This window comes from Cyclospora cayetanensis, unplaced genomic scaffold, assembly GCF_002999335.1.
Source record: "Cyclospora cayetanensis isolate NF1_C8 unplaced genomic scaffold, CcayRef3 CcayRef3_contig_39, whole genome shotgun sequence".
NCBI classification, from domain to species: domain Eukaryota; phylum Apicomplexa; class Conoidasida; order Eucoccidiorida; family Eimeriidae; genus Cyclospora; species Cyclospora cayetanensis.
The window spans coordinates 157,292-174,856 of NW_020312358.1; the positions used below are offsets into that span (position 1 = coordinate 157,292).

Consider the following 17,565-nt stretch of genomic DNA (forward strand, 5'->3'; position numbering starts at 1 on the left):
GTCCGCACGCGTGTGGCCAGTCGCGTCAAAACCACTCGGGGGGCCCTATGCCGCCGACTCAGGCCTGCGTCTGCATCGCAGGGTTCTGCAACGCGTTCGGACCGCTCACCACCCCGTGATAAATCTCTCTTCCCGGCACTGGATGGAATCTTAGGGGCCTCCATGAGATATTCAATGGACTCATCAGCCTCCCCCTCTCTACTCGCGCGTTTGGACGGCTCTGCGGCTTCACACCCGTGCGTGAGAGTTAAATGAAGACATTCGGCCAGGGTAATGGGCTGGAGCTTGCTGCTGAGGCTGCACCTGCTACCCATGAATCTGCTCCTCTCAGGCATCCTTAGCGGCAGGACCCCACAAAAGGCCTCCACTTGCTTCTGTTGGTGCTCTTGCTGCTGTACGTGCTGCTGCTCCGGGCAGCAACAACAGGGCACAGCCATGTGAACGAGCTCCCCAGATAGGGCATAGTGCAGTCGGCGAGCCAGCAACCCCGCCGCCCGTTGCCTTTCAGCTGCCGCTAAAGCCGCAGCAGCTTCAGCCGCAGCAACAGAAGCAGACCTGCTACAGCGGCTGTTGCTGCTGCAGCTACTGCTGGTGCTACTAACCCGCACTGAGGAGCACTCAGGAGAGAGGGCAAACACAGGAGCCTCATCAGTGGCCCCCAGTCCGCGAACTTCCTCCCCTTCCCACTGCAAGGAAGGCGTCAAGGCTCCTTCCTTGCCATCCAAGATACCCAAATGCGAGTAGCACCGTCCTGCTGTCGCGACATCGGGAGAAGTTATATCCCTCTTCTTGGAGGGCGGGCCTTCAGCAACCCTCCACGACTGGCTCTTCCTGCCGCCACTGCCTCTAGAGGGAGAGCGGCAGGTTGTCACTAAGCAGCCGCTGGGCAGCAAGTTCGTTGCCGTTTCTAAGGGCCTCCCTCGCCGGATGGATGAGAGAGACACCGCTGAGGCCCCTTGCGGTCCTCCTTCGTCTTGTAGGCCCCTCAGGGGGGAACGCCTCTCGCCGCCCTTGACTGGAGTTGCGTTGGCAGAAATAATCAGGGAAGGCAACAAGCTGCTGCCAGACCCTGGCGCCACTCCTGCGACTGCGCTGCTGCTGCCGCCCCTGTGGCTGCTTTCACCAATTGCAGAGGATTTGGGGGTCTGCAGCTCCGCGAAGATTTGCTCAATCAGAAACCGCCAAATCTCTTCCACATCCTACACGAACACCCTCAACCCCAAACTCTAAGCTACAGGTACTCTTAGGTACACCAACCCTACACCACAGCGTCCGAAAAATCCGAGGCCTACAGATAGCGCCACACTGTTCTATGCCCCACAGCCAGTAAATTAGCCCTAATCCCAAACCCCGCTCACCAATTCTCTGTCCTCCTTGAAATCTGGATTAACAAGACGCATTTGCTGTACAAAAGCTATCGGGTTCAAAATCCTGTGGACGGGGTCTCGCCGCATGCGTTTTAGAGGCGCTTCTTGCGGAAGCCTCCGACTGCAGCTAACAGGAGGCACCCACGAACCCCGAGACCGCTGGATGCTGTTTGGGGGCCCCGAGGGGGCCCCCCAGCAGCCCCGCCGGCGGCCGCGGGGCCTCCCCGAGGAAGCAGGCTGCTCTGCTGCCGCAGCTGCAAATGGCTCCCTAGGCCCCCCCCCATATCCGTTACAACTGCTGCTGCTACTGCTGCTACTGCTGCTGCTCCCTTCGTGTGCCTGGAAGTCCTGAGTCATCTCCGCTAGGATCTGAGACACCTGGAAGTTGATAGGCCTGCGAAAACAAAACCGAACTCTAACGACCCCGGAATCCCGAGAACAACCCCCAAAGTTGGTTGGTTTCCCAGTATCAAAACAGTTCAAGTAAGCCCTCTCCACGCGTACCCACACAGAGCCCCTAATACGCGACCCCCAGAAAAAACATATAGTCTCGAAGTGCTGTCTCACGTGTCCTGTGGATTGACAGCATCCACTGCCTTAATGCGCCCCTTGGGAGCGCAGAACCCATTGCTGCCCCAGGCGGTGGGGGGTACCCCATGGACGAGAAGAGCCTTCCCTTTGTCCCTCCTCTCCAAACCACCGGTCGACACAAACGTTCCAATACTACAACAGTCGGAGCTCCCCCAACTTCCCTGCTGACCCTCTAGAGAGGGCGCGTAGAGCGTGGAGAATGTGCGGGTGGCGGCGAGGGCCTGAAGAAGCACGTTGAAGCTGCAGGTTCTCCCGAGGTTCAGAAGACCGGGGGGAGGCTGGGGGCCTCTGCAGCTACAGAGGCACGTGCTACCCAAAGGCGCCATCACCAACAGGCGCAAGGGCCCCTTACAGCGGCTCTGCGCCAGTCCAAAGCCTCGGGGGAAAGAGAGCAGTAACAGAGAAGACGGGAGTCGGGTCGAAGTTGCGACCCTCCAAACACATGACTGAAGACTTCGTGTACACACCAGCGCCACCCAGAACACACGCAATGGGGACACGCAAGGAAGGGCCCGGCCCCTCCGAAGCCCTGGGAAACACGGGCGAAGCCACACGCAATGCGTTCCAGGGAAGTACTGGAAGGCCGAAGGCAACGGATTGGCGCCAGACTCCGCAAGCCGAGAAGACGAAGGCGAGGGAAGCGAAGGAGCCCACTATACCTTGCCTCTTTGACGGCAAGGCTGCACGGCCCCCGCACGACCGTCTCTGCAAGGGGGCATACAGGTGCCAAGGGGTCCGGTTATACTGGTCTTCGAAATTGGACGGGCTTGGTAGTTAGTGGGAGGCAGCTCTGCACAGGGATAGAAATTAGCTGTAGAATAAGCCGTATTCGAGCTCCAGAGGTTAACAGCGACCCGCAGAGCACAGTAAGCAGGCCGTCTCAGTTGGCGTGCGGGATTTGGGAATGGCAGTTGGGGCGGCTGCCCGAGCCATATCTTATGGTGGGGCTCCAATTCTCTTTAGTGCCAACAACGGTGAGAAATCACCTACAAACCGCAAGTTGCTGAGCAGAAAGAGGTGAGTAAAGTAGAAACTGCTGATGCAGCTGACCGTACCCGAGAGTGGGGGTGAGAGGCTATAGGATGCGCGGTGTTTGGATTGCTGTCATGTATCCTTCTAGTAGTTCTTTTCCTACTTTGATTTTGATTTGTTGTAAATAAGCGTTTTTTAACCGCAAACCGATATTTTTTTAGAGAGTCTGTGCCGCTTGTTGCTACTAGTGTCACTCCCTTCTGAGCGCGGCACTAGATACGGACAGGAGCAGCTATGGGTTGCTTCAGGGGGTCATGGAGAACTAAATCAATCCTTGGTTGCGTCTTCGTGTTGCACTTATGGTTATCATGGGGGACCTGCTCTTTCACAGCAGCATAATAAGGAAACGAACGCGTTGTCGCACCTCTGTGCGAACCCAGATGCAGTTAAGAGCGACTGACATCTAAATGGCATCCTAAAATCTCAGTAACAGCATTTGCTGCGCGTTTGTGACTGATTACCCCAGAGTGTCTGCACTCCAATTCTTTCGACATACGCATCTTCTACGCTCGAAACGAGTTTGTTATTCTCCAATACTGTAGTATCTATCCTTCCCGCGCACTCGTGTGCTCCGTGCTTCGCACGGAAACAACACACGGGGAGAGAGATAGAGCAACTGAACGAGAGAGGATGAGGGCACTCAGAAGAGGATGAGAGAGAGGGGCTGCTGCTGAGAGGTTTTCAGTGGAAGGCTATTTTGGGGGCTCCGCGGTTGCAAGTGATCTTCCGAGGCGGGGCCCCCGAGGAGTCGCCGGAGGTGCGAGGGTGTATGGGTAGTATAGTCCTCGTGTTAAAGCTTTCTGTTAAATTCATCGCTGGTTTTCTCTATTGTGGAAATGGGGCGGCCACAGAAACGCGCCTGTTGGTTGTTTTCATGCATATGCCGGTTGTAGCGGGCTACGATATATTCGAACACTTCCTACTACACCATTTATTTCATATAAGAATCAGTAAAGTATTGGCAAGCTGGTTTGCCTGTTGGTATATCCCATGTATACTAGAGTACTATTAACAGAAGGAAACAATGAATGTGTGCGTGTGATTTGATGCTGCGTGCAACTAGCTGTGAATGCACGGAGTGCATAGGGGGGGCAGGTACGCGTGCCCTAGGTGTTTCTTTCCCCTCATGTGGGCAGATCTTAATACTGCTGGTAGGGAAACGGAGGGGCAATATAGAAGAACACTCAGTGGCTTTCGATTGAATTGCATTAACTTTCGGGTAAAGGGTCTCCCTACGGGGACCTTGATAAAGCTTTAGTGTAGAGAACATGAATAAGGAGGTAATGTGAACTGTTCCGTCTTAATAAGGAGGCCCGTAGCCGACATAGCTGAAGCTGGAATTGAATTAATATCGTAAAAGAAGGAATGCGCTTTCCCCTTTCTTCCTCCCCCATGATGCCAGGGTTAAAGACGAGGGACACGTGGACTGAACCCATTTCGCAGAACGGTCCAATTACCTTCGAACAGTCCCCTTCTCTTATCGCATATATGCACGCTGTAGATCCTAATTGTGTAGCACGAGGCGCTGTCCCATTGAAAATTGAATGGACCTTACGGCATGGCTCTCGATGTATTGTGGTCAATCCTGATTTTAGTGCAACGTAGTGGGCGGTTAGCACTCTGAGAGCACCCCAGCAGTGTACTTCTGCCTCGCGCGTGCTAAGAAGAAATGTTGTGATGCGCGCGTGCTAAGAAGAAGTGTTGTGGTGTTTTGTCCAATGTAGTTTTGGGCACAAGCAGGAGCGTTGTTCGACCCATGGTCGCCTTCTGCCTTCTATTACCAGCAGAACTGTATTGCAATCCCTTAGCGAAAATAGAAGACTCTGTCTCCTTCTTGAGCATCGTAATTACAGTAAAACTAAAAACCAAGGAATCACGCTGAGACGGCTTTATAGGCTTCTCCACGTAGTACAGGTTGAAGGCAACCTCTGCGCATAGAATCCTAATGGTTTCAGGGCACAAAGAAGGTTCCAGCCAATTTAGTGCAAACGTATTGATATGGTCTTTCTTCTTCGCACTCCTTAGCCTGTAGTGCTTTCCCACATCCACACTAGCACATGTGAAGACGATAGTCGACAGCGTCGTAACTACATAAGTTTGTCAACCCTGAGCATTTTACACGCATCTCTAAGCACCACCCAGCTTTTCCTTGAACAATGCCTCTGCTTAAGGTGATAGGTGTCCTTGGGGAGCAGTAGAAGGCAAGCATTCCTTAGTGTGACGCCGGGCCGTTATGGCAATAGCAGGTCCAGAAATGTGCACTAACAAACACAGTGGACCGCTTAAATTGGAAAAGTCGTGTTTCCGTATCTTTAATGGTGCAAACTAGTGAGCTGAATGCGATCTGTCTGACTGTAAGCCTCTCTCTGGTTCACACTTGTCATGCCATGGTCAACGTGTAGGCCGGTGCTCACCACGACACATGACTTATTAAAAACCACAGATTATCTGTGGTAAGCCTTCTAGGCAACTCATAAAGCTTCCAGATTCAAAAAGTTTAGCTACTAATTGGGTGTGGTCACTCTCAGAGTAGGAGTAAAATGTTCATATTTTGAAACCCTGTGTACCACCATGTAGATGCTTCATTGACTCACAATTTCCGAAGTTTCAACAAGAAAATTCTTCTTTATGCCATGCACGAAGGTTGTATAAACACCAAGTTTGTTTGACTTGGTTACCCCATTTTTTTTCAGGGCCACCACGGAGGAATCTAATCTTCGGAGCCAAAAAAGACCTGGGGACTTCTGCACTGTACCGTGGGCTCAACCACTCCCCGGAAAGGCATGTCAATATGGTTAATGCAGCCCTGACGACGGCACGAAGCAATAGTACAAAACTGGTGTAATTTATGCTTCGTTAGAGCCAAGGCTGGAAATTGCCGAAGTAGAATACTTCGGGATCCTCCCATTCCTGACTTTGGCAGAAACACCAGCTGGTGTCCTGTTTTTCCTTGTCCTTTAAACTGCTGCCTTCAAGCCTCTAGCGCAAACCACTTACTCCCTGCTCACAGCGCTGCGTTGGAACATCAAGAGGGGCCGGATGTACAGGGGCTGTAGTACGTTTGTTTCAAGGCACGTGATATATTTTCCTTGGTAAATCTGCTGCTTACAAGCTTCAGGTCTCATTCTCGAGAGTTGCGAGGCCATTGCAAATTGTCGAAGTGTAGCGATGGCTTGCATTGGTACATCGTGCTGTAGGCTGACGGTAAATTCACGCCGGTAGGTGTCATAGACGACACGTCACTCAATTCTCCTGCTATGATAACTCTCCTTTTCGATGCCTAATTCCCATCCCAATGGGTCTCGCTGTTTCTAACCATGAAATGCCTGTGTAAACACGCGGGCTCAAAAGGTTGAACAGGATTGCCCATCGCTTGCAAATCAATAAGGCCCTTGACGGCCACTGTTTACAGCACCATCTGTTTACTTATTTAGGTTTGCTTTCTCGCTAGATATAGGTGAAGTCAAATGTTCCCACATTGAGGAGACTTTCTCGCGCGACATCGTGTGGCCATAGCAACTCATGGTTCCTCTTTCTTATCCCCTTCTTTATTCCGGTTTTTTTAGTATTAGTAAATGCTAGGGAGGTGAAAATTCGTGTCTGTAGCCCCTCACGATTCTCCACGATCCATGGAACTCTGGGGCCCCCCAGGGTGGGGGGCCCCAGGGCCCCCCTTCACCTTTGCGAGGGGAGTGTTGAGCGGACGCGGTGAGTTTGCCCCTCTCTTTCTGATGCATTCTTTTTAATACCACAATTTTCCGCACCGTTGACACTCAAGGGCGCCATGGACTCGGTAGCTAAAGGAATGAGAGATACAGCACAACAAGCACAAACAACCGCGAAGGAAGGCAGCTGGTGGCTGCACTAGGCACAAACCGCACGACCAAGGACAAGAACTGGCACAAATCGAAACTTGTGTTGCTCCCTGGAGTCACGCATTCCAAGTTTTTATTCTCCCAGCCCGCCGCAGCAGCGCCCGGAAGGACGACGGAGACAGCATGACACTCCCCATGCTGCGGCTCCGTTTGAAGCGTCTTCTGTCGCGCGCAGCGGACTGGCGAAGGCCCAGGGAGTCTGGTGTATTTGCTCCTCTGTGGGAGCCCTTTAGAAAGGCGCCGCTTTCGGGTAGGTGGTATTGCAGCATCACGAGCACCAATCGCTGGAGTGCCCCTCAGTGCAACCCCCCCCAATGGCAACAGCCAAGATTGGTGCGCCTTAGCAACAGGAGCCGCGATTTCTCGTCTCAACGGCAGCCGCAGCCCCCTTCCTCAGGAGACCCTCAAGAGCCGCCGCACCGCCAGCAGCCTCAGCATCCGGAGGCGACCGAGCAGGAAAAACTGCAGCAGGTAGCAGAGCGCCAGCAGTCGCAGGATTCCTTATTGGATGCGAACGACTGTTCTGCGGGGGCTCCTGCAGCGGCAGCCACAACGACAGCTGCACGCACTGTAGCCGCAGCTGCGGCAGCCGCTGCTCGGCCGGATCTGCATGCCTTGCGCTTCCCAAGTGTCGAAGCAGCAGCGGCTCGTGTTGCGCATCGCCATGAGATAGAGGCAGCAGCAACAGCAGCAGCAGCGGCTACTGCCGTTGCGGGCCAAATTCCCCCCAAAGCGTCGCTTCCCCCTTCATCGCCGCGCCTCGTTACGTGGAGAGTGGCACTTCTCTGCAGCACCGTCTGCGGGTAGGTATCGGGCAGCTCCTTAGGAAAAACACACGCATACCGCACCAGCCTCTCTGCTAGGCGGGCATTCTGCTGCTTCTGGAGGACGCCTATGAGGGAGTCTGGCGGCCAAACTTCTCGCGTGGTGTTAGGCGTGTCGCTATCGTTGCCCTGCAGCCGCTGCTGTTGAGGGGGTGTGTGCCGCAGAGCCATGACGGCGCTTGTCTTTTTTCAGATGGAACGGAAGAAAAAGCAGAAAGCGGGTAAATCTGAGGGCTCTTCCTAGGAATTCCTTTGGCTCAAGGTGGCTAATTACTGCGCCCTTTTATTCCGGTGCATGTAAACGTGTGCGCTTTCGCTGGCGGGCGGCCCTTCATTGTCAGCAGTGCTGCTCTTCTCCGCAGCTTCCTCTGACCTCGTCTGCATCCCCTCTCCCCGCCCCTTGCCGTGCTTGAAAGCTTTGGGGTTCCTTGCGCGTTTAGAGGCACCAAAGTTCTTTTCACGTTGGACCCTCCTTCCTAGCGGCAGAAGGGGCTTGGCCGTACATCTGTAGCGCCTGCCTTGCACACACGAACGCGCATGCGCTGTCTACCTCCCTTCACTCGCGTATCATTCTCTCTCGGTCTCCTGTGACCTCTTTCATCTTCCTTTCTTGCTGCGGCTCATTGCCGCCTCCTGCGTTGGGCTTGCCCTGCTAGCCATCCGCTCACGTTTGCTTATCTCGCTCTGCTTGTGCCTGTGTGTGCAGCCATCACGGAGAGCATATCTGTTGGGAAGCCCCTGTTGGGGGGCCCCTGGACGCTCGTGGATGGGAAGGGCGCTCTATGCAGCAGCAGCGACTTTGGGGGCAAGTACCAGCTTGTTTATTTCGGGTTTACGTTCTGCCCAGATATCTGCCCCAAGGAGCTCGAGAAGCTCGCACAGGTCATCGAAATTATTGGTACTCTCTTGAACACCCTATACCCTACGTGCTAGGTTCTTCAAAGCCAGAATTTTTATAGCTGCGCTACCACCACCAGACCGCCGCCACTAATAATAATGCAGCAGTATATACATATATGTATACATATATATATGTACCCCACACACAGAGCCAATGCGCAAGCCTTCACCGACCTCAAACTCGATGCTTTCATGAAAATATGAAACGTCCTTTCCCCCATTTCTCCGAGTTTTTCTGATACACCAGCGCAACAAAATACCCTCGTGCTGACGACGTACCAGTTTTCGGGGCTGGGGCTCTCCCTGTGGGGGCTTCGCTTCCCGGGTAAAAGATTTGGGGTGTCCAGGAAATGGCGTTTCCTTTGCGCTTTTGTTGCAGACAAGGAATACGGGGAGATCGTGCAGCCCATCTTCATTACAGGTGCCCTCCAGATCGCACTTTTTGTCTTCTATTCAAGTCTTCACCTCCCCGGTGCTGGCCTTTTGCGTTTTAAGCATCGGTTGCTGTACGCGCTGCGGTGTCTGCCTGTCGGGGCACGCATTGCCTGTTCTCTGTCTCCTCCGTTCAATGTCTCCTCTTCCGACCCCCGAATATGGTTCTGCTCCTCTCGAAGTCTTGTAGTTTATCGCATCGTTGGGTTTCAGGTGGCCTGTCTGCATCTTTTTGAATTATCTGCACGTTTTCCATGCTGCTGCAAAGCGGTGTCTCTCCTCGAATTAGATCTTTCTCCTTTCGTGTGCACCTCTACTCTGTGGCCCTGTCTGTCTCCCAGTGCATCTTTTGATTCATTTCCTCCCTGCAGTGCGTTTACTCCTATCTCCTCCTGACCGCTGTCTAGTCCCACACCTCCTTATTATGCTTTCTCTTACCCCGCAGTCGACCCCGCAAGAGACACGGTGGCTCAGGTGGCCGACTATTGCAAGGAGTTTCATCCACGACTCATTGGCTTGACCGGGACGCCGGTGAGGACCCGCCGTGTGCTGCACGTAGATCGCTATTTCTGCGGTTTCCCCTGGACGACTACTGCTGCTGTTGACTGTTGCGCCTGATGACGCAAAAGGATGTATCGCCGAATGCGCCATTTGCAGTAGGTGCTGCAGGCCCTTCGCTACTGCACTTTGCTGGTGTGAAGTCTCGCATGTGTGAATTTTAGGGGCAGATAAAGGACGTGACGCGGAAGTTTAGAGTGTACTTCAACGAAACTGCGCGAACTGGCGACGACGAATACCTCGTGGACCACTCGATTATCCAATATTTCATGGGTAATTTTAGTTGCACGCTTTAGATCTCGGATTTTATTGATAATATCTCTGCGATTCTCTTCTCCCCGCTTTTCGTAGATGTGCTACCGCAGCTTACCAACCATGGAGAGACTGTCGCAACTTGGGTTGAGCATTTGGGGTTCGGAGTTTTACGGCTAACGTGGTTCCTTTCAGGACGCGACGGCTCCTTCAAGGATTTCTTCGGACAGAATATGACGACACGCGAAGTGGCGCAGAAGATTGGGCAGCATATAAAGGCTGACCAGCTCAAAGGAGAGAAGAAACGCCGTAAGGCCACACCCAAAAACCTGGCCCCTAGCTCCAGGATGTAGAGGACCCTTGTCTTTAAGCCTAAATTATCGTACATATACAGGTCGCACACTTCTATTGGAATCGCTTTTATCAGCGGAGGCCTCCTTAGTCGCTGCGGTTTGTTTTCTAAAATCTAGGTTGTCGTTTGCGCGTGTGTCGTGTCCTGTAGAGGAAGCGGAGGCGGATGAGGACTGACACTTCTGCGAACTCTTTGCTGCGTCTTTAAAAGGAAATAAACGAAGACTTAGGAATCAGGAACTCCAGTAAAATAGCTTGTACAGCAGTAACACCCGCAGTGGCACGCGGTGCCTGCCGGAGCCGTCTGCTACTCCATCCGGTCCGCTGGGCTTCCCAACTGTCTTACTCAGGTGTACTAAGAAACGTAATCCTCAGTGAGCCCTATTTTATGTGGGCGCGACCCTTTTGCTCCGCTGTTTCTTACTGCCGGACGGCCCCACACGCACGACCGCAGTCCCCTGATGAGCCCCAGGTGCCTGGGCGTCCTCTCTAGGTTTAAAATGCTTTTTTGTCAACAAATACTTAATCTGAAATATCAGCAAACCTGGCTGTGGAATTTCAGCTTCTAGGGCTAAGGGCCCAGAGTTAAACTTTGAGGTGCAAGAGGGCCGACGACACACGACTGTTGCTACGTGGTGTCGCCGAAGGACCGGTCCTCTGAGCTGACGGCCATTAGGCCTCTTGATTCTGTGGCTTCACACTTGATGCATTGGGCTTAGTGCTTGGCATCTGTGATGCATCTACAGCTTGCCCGTATTTCCTTAGGGTTTAGCAGCTGGGAGATGTAGATAAGCCCCAGGGTCACTTTGGGGTTCCTCCTTCCGGGCCCTCGACTTGCCGCTTCCGCTGCGTCTTCTCCGAATTTGTCACGCCTTTTGGGCTGCCTTCGTCGAAAGTTTCGGAAGAGTCTGCTAGATAGATGCTACGGAAAACGAGTTCTGAGCCCGAGGACCCGGGGCCGCATACTTGTGCGCGAGAGCAAGTTTGGCTGTCAGGCCCGTTCATTCGCTGCATACTCAACGCGCCATTAGGCACGAAAATTCAGGAGTACAATGCTAATATATAAGCATGTTGATATACGGGCTTGCACACATCCATCTCCGAGACGCTGTGTAGCACCAAGGGACTCACCGCATCAGAGCAAAGGCCTGACGGTCAGTCTCTCCCCTCAAGAGCACATACGCAGCTCTATGTGCACCATAGATTCATGCCAAGGACCTTAGAACGGCAGTTTCATACAGTAACCATTAGCGCGTATTCTGTACATCAAAGCGCCTCATCACCCACGCCTTACCATCAGCGCCTCCCTATGAAGCAAGAAAAAGATGCAGGGCCCTCTGCAGCGGCAACCAGTTTCGTTGCAGCCTGAGCATGCCATCCACGAGCCTCAGAAAAGCCCACCAAGTGGGCTTCAAATAATGCCTCCAGCTGGCGAGGTTTCGGGTTTTTGCTGCGGCCACGGCACCCAGGTCGGGGTCACTCACGCTGAATCACCTTGTCCGTGGGCCTATGGCCGTATGCTCCACGCACAGACACCCCCGGCGTACTGCCTCCCATGTAAAAAAAGGGAATCTGCGGCTGATCAAGGAGCCCTTCGTGCTGCACGGATAGACGCTACTCTGACCAAAGCCTTGGAGCGTGTGGAGCAGCTGGACAGGCGACGGAAGAAGTATGGCATACTGTTTCTGATGTGGCTGCTGGTATTGCTACCTCAGCTACTGCCGCGCTCCTCTTTAATGCTTTATGTGTGTTATCGAATCTGTCTGTGCGTGCCTCTCAGGATGGAAGCTGAGCTGGCTGCAGCGCGGGAAGAGACGGTACGACTAAAGCGCGAGAAAGCAGCGACGGAAGCGCAGGTCAGCCAGCTTGAGCAGCAGCTTCGCTTTTGCTCTACTGAGAAGCTTGAGGCCGCCCGCATTCTGGAGTCCGCTTGGCGGCAGGCAGAAGCAGTGGCTGCTGAGGACGGAACCTGCAACAGCAACACCCACAAGAAGAGCTGCAACAACAAAAACAGTGAGAACAGCAGCAATAACGAGGGCCACCACCAGGAGCTTCATGCGTCTTTCGAAGGGGGCAACGATGGCAGCAGTTTCTGCGCGGGCAGTGTACAGCAGCACGCTCTGCGGGTGACCCGTGCGGTATCTCAATTGGAAAGTCTAGTAGCAAAACTTAGGCGGCACCTCCATGAATCTCAGGCTTTGTCTGAGGAGCACTTACACCAGTTAAAGCAGATGAAGCAGCAGCTTAAGGAGCAACAGATGCTGCTTGAACAAAGGGAGCAGGCCCTGACACAGGAGAAGGATATCTCTTCGCGTCTCCGCCGCCAATGCAACGCCGCAACAGCAAAAACCAAGCAGTTAACTGCTGCTTCTAAAGAGCTGCAAAGGGCTGCCATAGACTTGAGCCTTAAACGGTGCTCTCCTCAAAAGATTTGGGAGAGAGCAGGAGCAACAAAAGCACCAGCAACTGCTCCGGTTGGTGCGGCGTCAAAATCAAGGGATGCTGCTACTGTTGCACAGTCGACAGCATCGATGCACCTCCCAGGCCTCCTCAATAGCAGCGGCGCTGCCCAGGTCGCTGCAGCGATTGCTTCTGAAGCTACAAGGCTATTTACTGCAGCACAGAAGGAAATGACTCAGGGGCTGCAACAACAGCCTATTCAAGAAGGGCCAGAGAACGACGCAAAACAAGCCACCGACACAAACCACCCACTGCCTCAGTCTCATTGTATGTTGCAGCAAGCACAGGAGCCTCACAATCTACGTCATGTTCAGCCCGAGCAACAGCAGAAGCAGCACCTAATTGCATCGCAGCAGCAGCCTGAAGCCTCTGTTGAGCAGCACCAGCGACAGCAGCCAAGTAGCATACAGGAGCCAGCGGCTGCTGCTGCTGCTATAAGGGAAGAAGCAGCAGCCCCTGATGCAGTACCTATGCAGGGCGCTGTAGCGCAGCACTCTCCTCATCATTCGAAAGCTCGTTGTACGCCAGCAGAAGCGGATGGAGCGCAGCAAAACCCTCAGCAGCAGGAGCCGCGGTCTTGCAACCAGCAGATTTGCGAGGGTAGCAGAGACGTCTGTTGGTGCAGCATGCGAACTTCTGGCGTTTCTTCAGGGCACTGCTGCTGCCTGCCGTGCCTTCACAGCTGCCACTGCTGCAGAGTCACTCCTGCTGCCGCTGCACGAGCATCAGTAGCTGCTGCAGCGCACTCTGCCGCTGCCGACTCGGTGGGCAGCTGCTGCAGCTCCTTCTTAGAAGAAGGCAACACCAAAGCATCAAAACATGGCAGCCTCAAGTCAGACCTTCAGCAGCTGCGGGCCTTATTGCTGGGAGTATCTTCCCGTGCTGATGCTTCTGCTCCTATTCGTACGCGAGGAGAGACGGACAGCCTTCCGTGCTGCTGCCCATACTGCAGTACCCCAGCGGAAGAACTGCGAACGCAGCAGCACCAATTGCTCCTTCTCCAGAATCAGCAGCAGCGGCTGCTTCAGCAAAAACAGCACGAGTTGCTAGAGACGCAACATCGAAAGCAGCGTGCTGCAAGCTGCACACTGCCGCATAGTACGGCCTTTGCCCCGCACTGGTCACCCTGCCCTCCATGCTGCAAGCCCCCTCCAGCAGCAACGAAAGCAGCAGGAGAGGCCACCGTTAGTGCTGCTGCTGCGTCCGCTGAAGGGGCTGCTAAGAGCGAACCCCCGCGGCGGTCTGGCTTGCTCGCACCGACTGCTGCTCCTAGAGGGCCTCTGTGGAAGAGTTCCCACGGCGCGCGGGCGGCCACTGCAGTAGTAGCAGCAGCAGCCATAGAAGCAGCAGAGCCACTTGCCCTTGATGAGCCGTCTGATACGCCTCTTACCAGACCTCAGACCAGGTACGGTCACCGTGCCGCGGCTGCCAAAGGCAGCAGCAGTGGGGCAGCTGAATACTGTGCATCTCCAGCAGCAAGATGCAGAGAGCAGCCGGAGAGAAAGGCAGCACGAGAAATTCCTGCAGCAGGGTGTCGTGAGAGGCTCCGTTTACCCTGTAAAGATGGCCGCGGGCAGCTGCGCAACTCTTCTGCAGCCGCAGCACGCTGCGAACCAGGTGAAGCAGCAGCAGCAGAGTGCCGTACTCTGCTTGATGCGCCTCCGCCTTCCCCAAGGGAAGTCCGGCTGTGGCAGAGTTCTTCTGCCGCATCATCGCACTGCGCTGCAGCTCCAGCAAAGGCCGCGAGGACTGCATGCAAATCAAGAGCGTCCATAGCCTGTGCATCCCCGGACATGTCTCCCTCTGGCCTCCAAAGCCCCTTTGCGCAGCAGCGGAGCAACAGCATTTTCAGCAGTAGGCCCTACAGAAAATTGGCGGAATCAGACACCGTGAAAAGGCTGCTGCAGTGCGGAAGGCGGGCAAGAGGCAGGAGCCCTCAGTCTTCAACCACTGGCAGCCCCAATGTCTCTGCGTTGCCAGCCTCTCCCTCTGCTGCCTACCACTCCGTGTCTGCTACTGAGGCTCGCCAAAGAACACTCCAGACACGGAAGCTGGGAAGGGCACCGGCGGCAGATGCGGCCGCCGCTCCAGGGCGGAGCAAAACACATCTTTCCCTGGCCCGCAGTCCGGTGGCTAGATGCCCAAGGGCTCCGGCCTTGAAATGTCGCAAGGGAACCGCCACTGTTTCGCCTTGGAGAGAGCGGCGCTCCTGGGCTTTAGCAGCAGCAGTAGAGGCAGAGGCCGCAGAGGCAGCAAATGCTGCTGCTGCTGCTGTTGCAGGGCTCCATCATTTATCCCCTTTAGGCAGCGACTATTACTACTGCCCTTCCCCCTGCAACAGAGCTGCGGACTCGGCAGAGCGCTTGCTCTCGAGGCACAGCAGCACCAGCAGCACCAGCAGCACTAGCATGACGAGCAGCTCTTCCCTCTACGAAACAGTAGCAGAACAACTGGGGGCTACCAAAGGAAGCCTCTGCAAAGGCAGAAGCTCACTGTTGCGCCCTCTGTATTTGTCGCCTGGCTAGAGACATGGAACCCCGTGAGTAGCCCTGCCGCGGCTTCAGCGGGTGCTAAGTTTTTCGTTCTGTAGCTGCAGTAGCACCAGCAGTAGAATTTTCAATAAAGCTCTCGGCGCCTGTCTGACGTAGGTGCAGCAAATATACCAGGTATTGTTGAGTCTAAGAAGGGTAGCAGCCAGGAGAGGGTGGGTGACCCAATCCGTTCTTCGAGTGCTTCTCGTATTTTATCTTCTGGCCTCTTTTAGTGTTGTCTTGTGACTTCTGCGTCTCTTGTACAGACTTTGCAGCATTTTTCCTCTGGTTCTGTGCTGTATGTGCTACCGTTTCTCCTTTCCTTCTATCAGTGTGCGTCTCTGGAGCTCTAGTGTTCCTCCTGCCCGGCTCAGGAACTACCAAGAGAGTTAGTGTGTGCACCCACTGCCACTGGGCACTGCTTAGCCCTGAATCAGAGCAACGGCTTCGTGCAATATATATGCAAAGCAGGGGCCAACAGTCTTTTATTCGCTTTTAAAGGAAAGCCGAGGAATAGCACTCCTTAACCAGGGGCAGCGACATGCCTCACACCCTGGAGTCAGAATGCAGCCTCTCACTCTTGTCTTATCGTTTCGAGGCGCGCTCATCAGCGGTCCACAGCGGTATGAGTCCCTGTGTAGAAATTTTATTCCCAGGGACCTGAAAATCCTACTGGCTGCGAAGGTATCTTAAGAATAAAGACGTACCCTTCTATTACTACACTAGTTGTAGCATAAGCCGTGCATCTCTAGTAGATAGGTGGACCCAGCTAAAATTAGATAGTGGGTCCACAGCCTTGCCTTCGCATAAAAGCTCTTTGGGGTGTCTCGAACTCTGGGCAGACGGTCTGTATTCTTGGCCCTATGCGCTTTCATACGGGCCTGTCTACTTGTAACTGCTGAAGGGCCCCAAGGGACTCCCCAAAAGTTTTGGTACTGGCTGCTACTGCATTCCCCCAGGGGCGATGCGCCGGAAATAACGCACAATTTTGTATTCGAGGAGAGGCTTACAGCAAGTCAAGCTGCATCTTTGCACTTTTACTTGCGTTGGGCCTTTTCAGTGAAGACTTAATTACAAACTGAGTAATTCACCTGGCTAATGTACATGCCTTTTGTTACAGAGTAGGGGTAGTGAGCCCCATGCTATAGGAAGAAGTGCAGTGGGCCTGAGCGCTACTTAGCTTATCCAACTGGGTGCGAATGAATAGTTGAAGTGCTAAGAGGATGCAACAAAGCGTATTCCAGCAGCCCAGGCTCCCCTACATTGGAATTTTGCCGGAGTGACGTCACGGTAAGTGTAATGCTCTCATAAAGGTCGCCGTAGGGAGGTCATAGTAGCCGCACCACACAATAAATACGCATGGAAGGTTACACTGAGTCGCTCTAACAGCGCTTTTCTTTCTCTCTACCTCCAGCCCTCTGAGTCCTATCATGAAGGGAGAGATATTGAGGGCTATGGTGCGTCGGCGTTGCTGGACCCTTCACACGCCTCCACGTATTCACAGCTAGTTGCGCATCGCAGCCTATAACGCACAGGTACACAACTTATTCCTTATTCCGTTGAGTTAAGCACCGTGTGACACATGAGTTGGACGAATGGCCAAACCAAACGATCAATTTCCCGTAGTTTTTAGCTTCAGCTAGTGTAGATAGAGCACAATTCTAGCGCAGCCACCGATCGTTAGGAGAAAGCACTTCGCAAACTGATATTTTAGGGCCTTTAGAGTTTCGGGTAGGTTGAGAGCCTTTGGTTAGTATGCAGAATTGGGATGCTACATAACTATTGTGCGTTTACCTATTCACGCTAGAGGGAGCTGCAGTGAAGGAGAAAACGGCCCAGCAGGCGAAAAGCAGCTAATAATGGCGAACTGAGCAGTCAAAGCTAGTGAGGCTCGTGTATGCACGAATTTGCAAAGTACGAATACAGCTTGCAAAGGGGAAACGAATGTGCCGCCCCACAACATATCGATCGGTTTTGTTGCTTTTAGATGTGGTTTGTGTCTGGAAACAATGAAGTGCAACATTCGGGCTTTTGTATTTAGCCTAAATATCCAGGATTTTGGAAGTCTGTCATAGGGTTTAGAGTGTAGGGCTTGGGACTGCCAGTGGAAGTACCCGCCTCCCATTATTTTTGGTTCACACGAAGTGGAACCCGAGCAGCCAGAACTTTTGTGAAGTGTCAAGTCGCCTCAAAGCTCACTCACCAGTTTATCTATATGAGCCTTTTTAAAGTGTCGAGACTTAGAAGAATCTTATCCTTGTCAAGCTTGAAGCCCTACATCCTAACTTCCTAAAGATGATCGCTGAAGACCAGAACGTCCCATCAGCCAGCAGCGAAGACTCCTCCTCGGCTCCTGCTGATCCTATCAAGGCACGAAACCGTAAACTGTAAC

At 53.6% G+C, this 17,565-nt stretch overlaps 2 protein-coding genes across 2 annotated transcripts; both read left to right on the top strand.

Annotated features, from left to right (window-relative positions):
- Positions 1–5,781: 5,781 nt before the first annotated feature.
- On the top strand, positions 5,782–10,359 carry LOC34622174 (protein SCO1 homolog, mitochondrial). The gene is made up of 7 exons (XM_026334240.1): positions 5,782–5,818; positions 8,396–8,587; positions 8,969–9,010; positions 9,467–9,552; positions 9,744–9,852; positions 10,027–10,140; positions 10,334–10,359. The coding sequence occupies exons 1-7, from the start codon at positions 5,782–5,784 to the stop codon at positions 10,357–10,359; spliced, it is 606 nt and encodes a 201-aa protein (XP_026190025.1).
- A 1,604-nt stretch (positions 10,360–11,963) lies between these two features.
- LOC34622175 (transcriptional regulatory protein AlgP) lies at positions 11,964–17,564 on the top strand. The gene is made up of 6 exons (XM_026334241.1): positions 11,964–12,909; positions 13,119–13,242; positions 13,603–13,718; positions 13,855–14,124; positions 14,527–14,876; positions 17,421–17,564. Exons 1-6 carry the CDS (start codon positions 11,964–11,966, stop codon positions 17,562–17,564), a joined length of 1,950 nt encoding a protein of 649 aa, XP_026190026.1.
- Position 17,565: the final 1 nt, after the last annotated feature.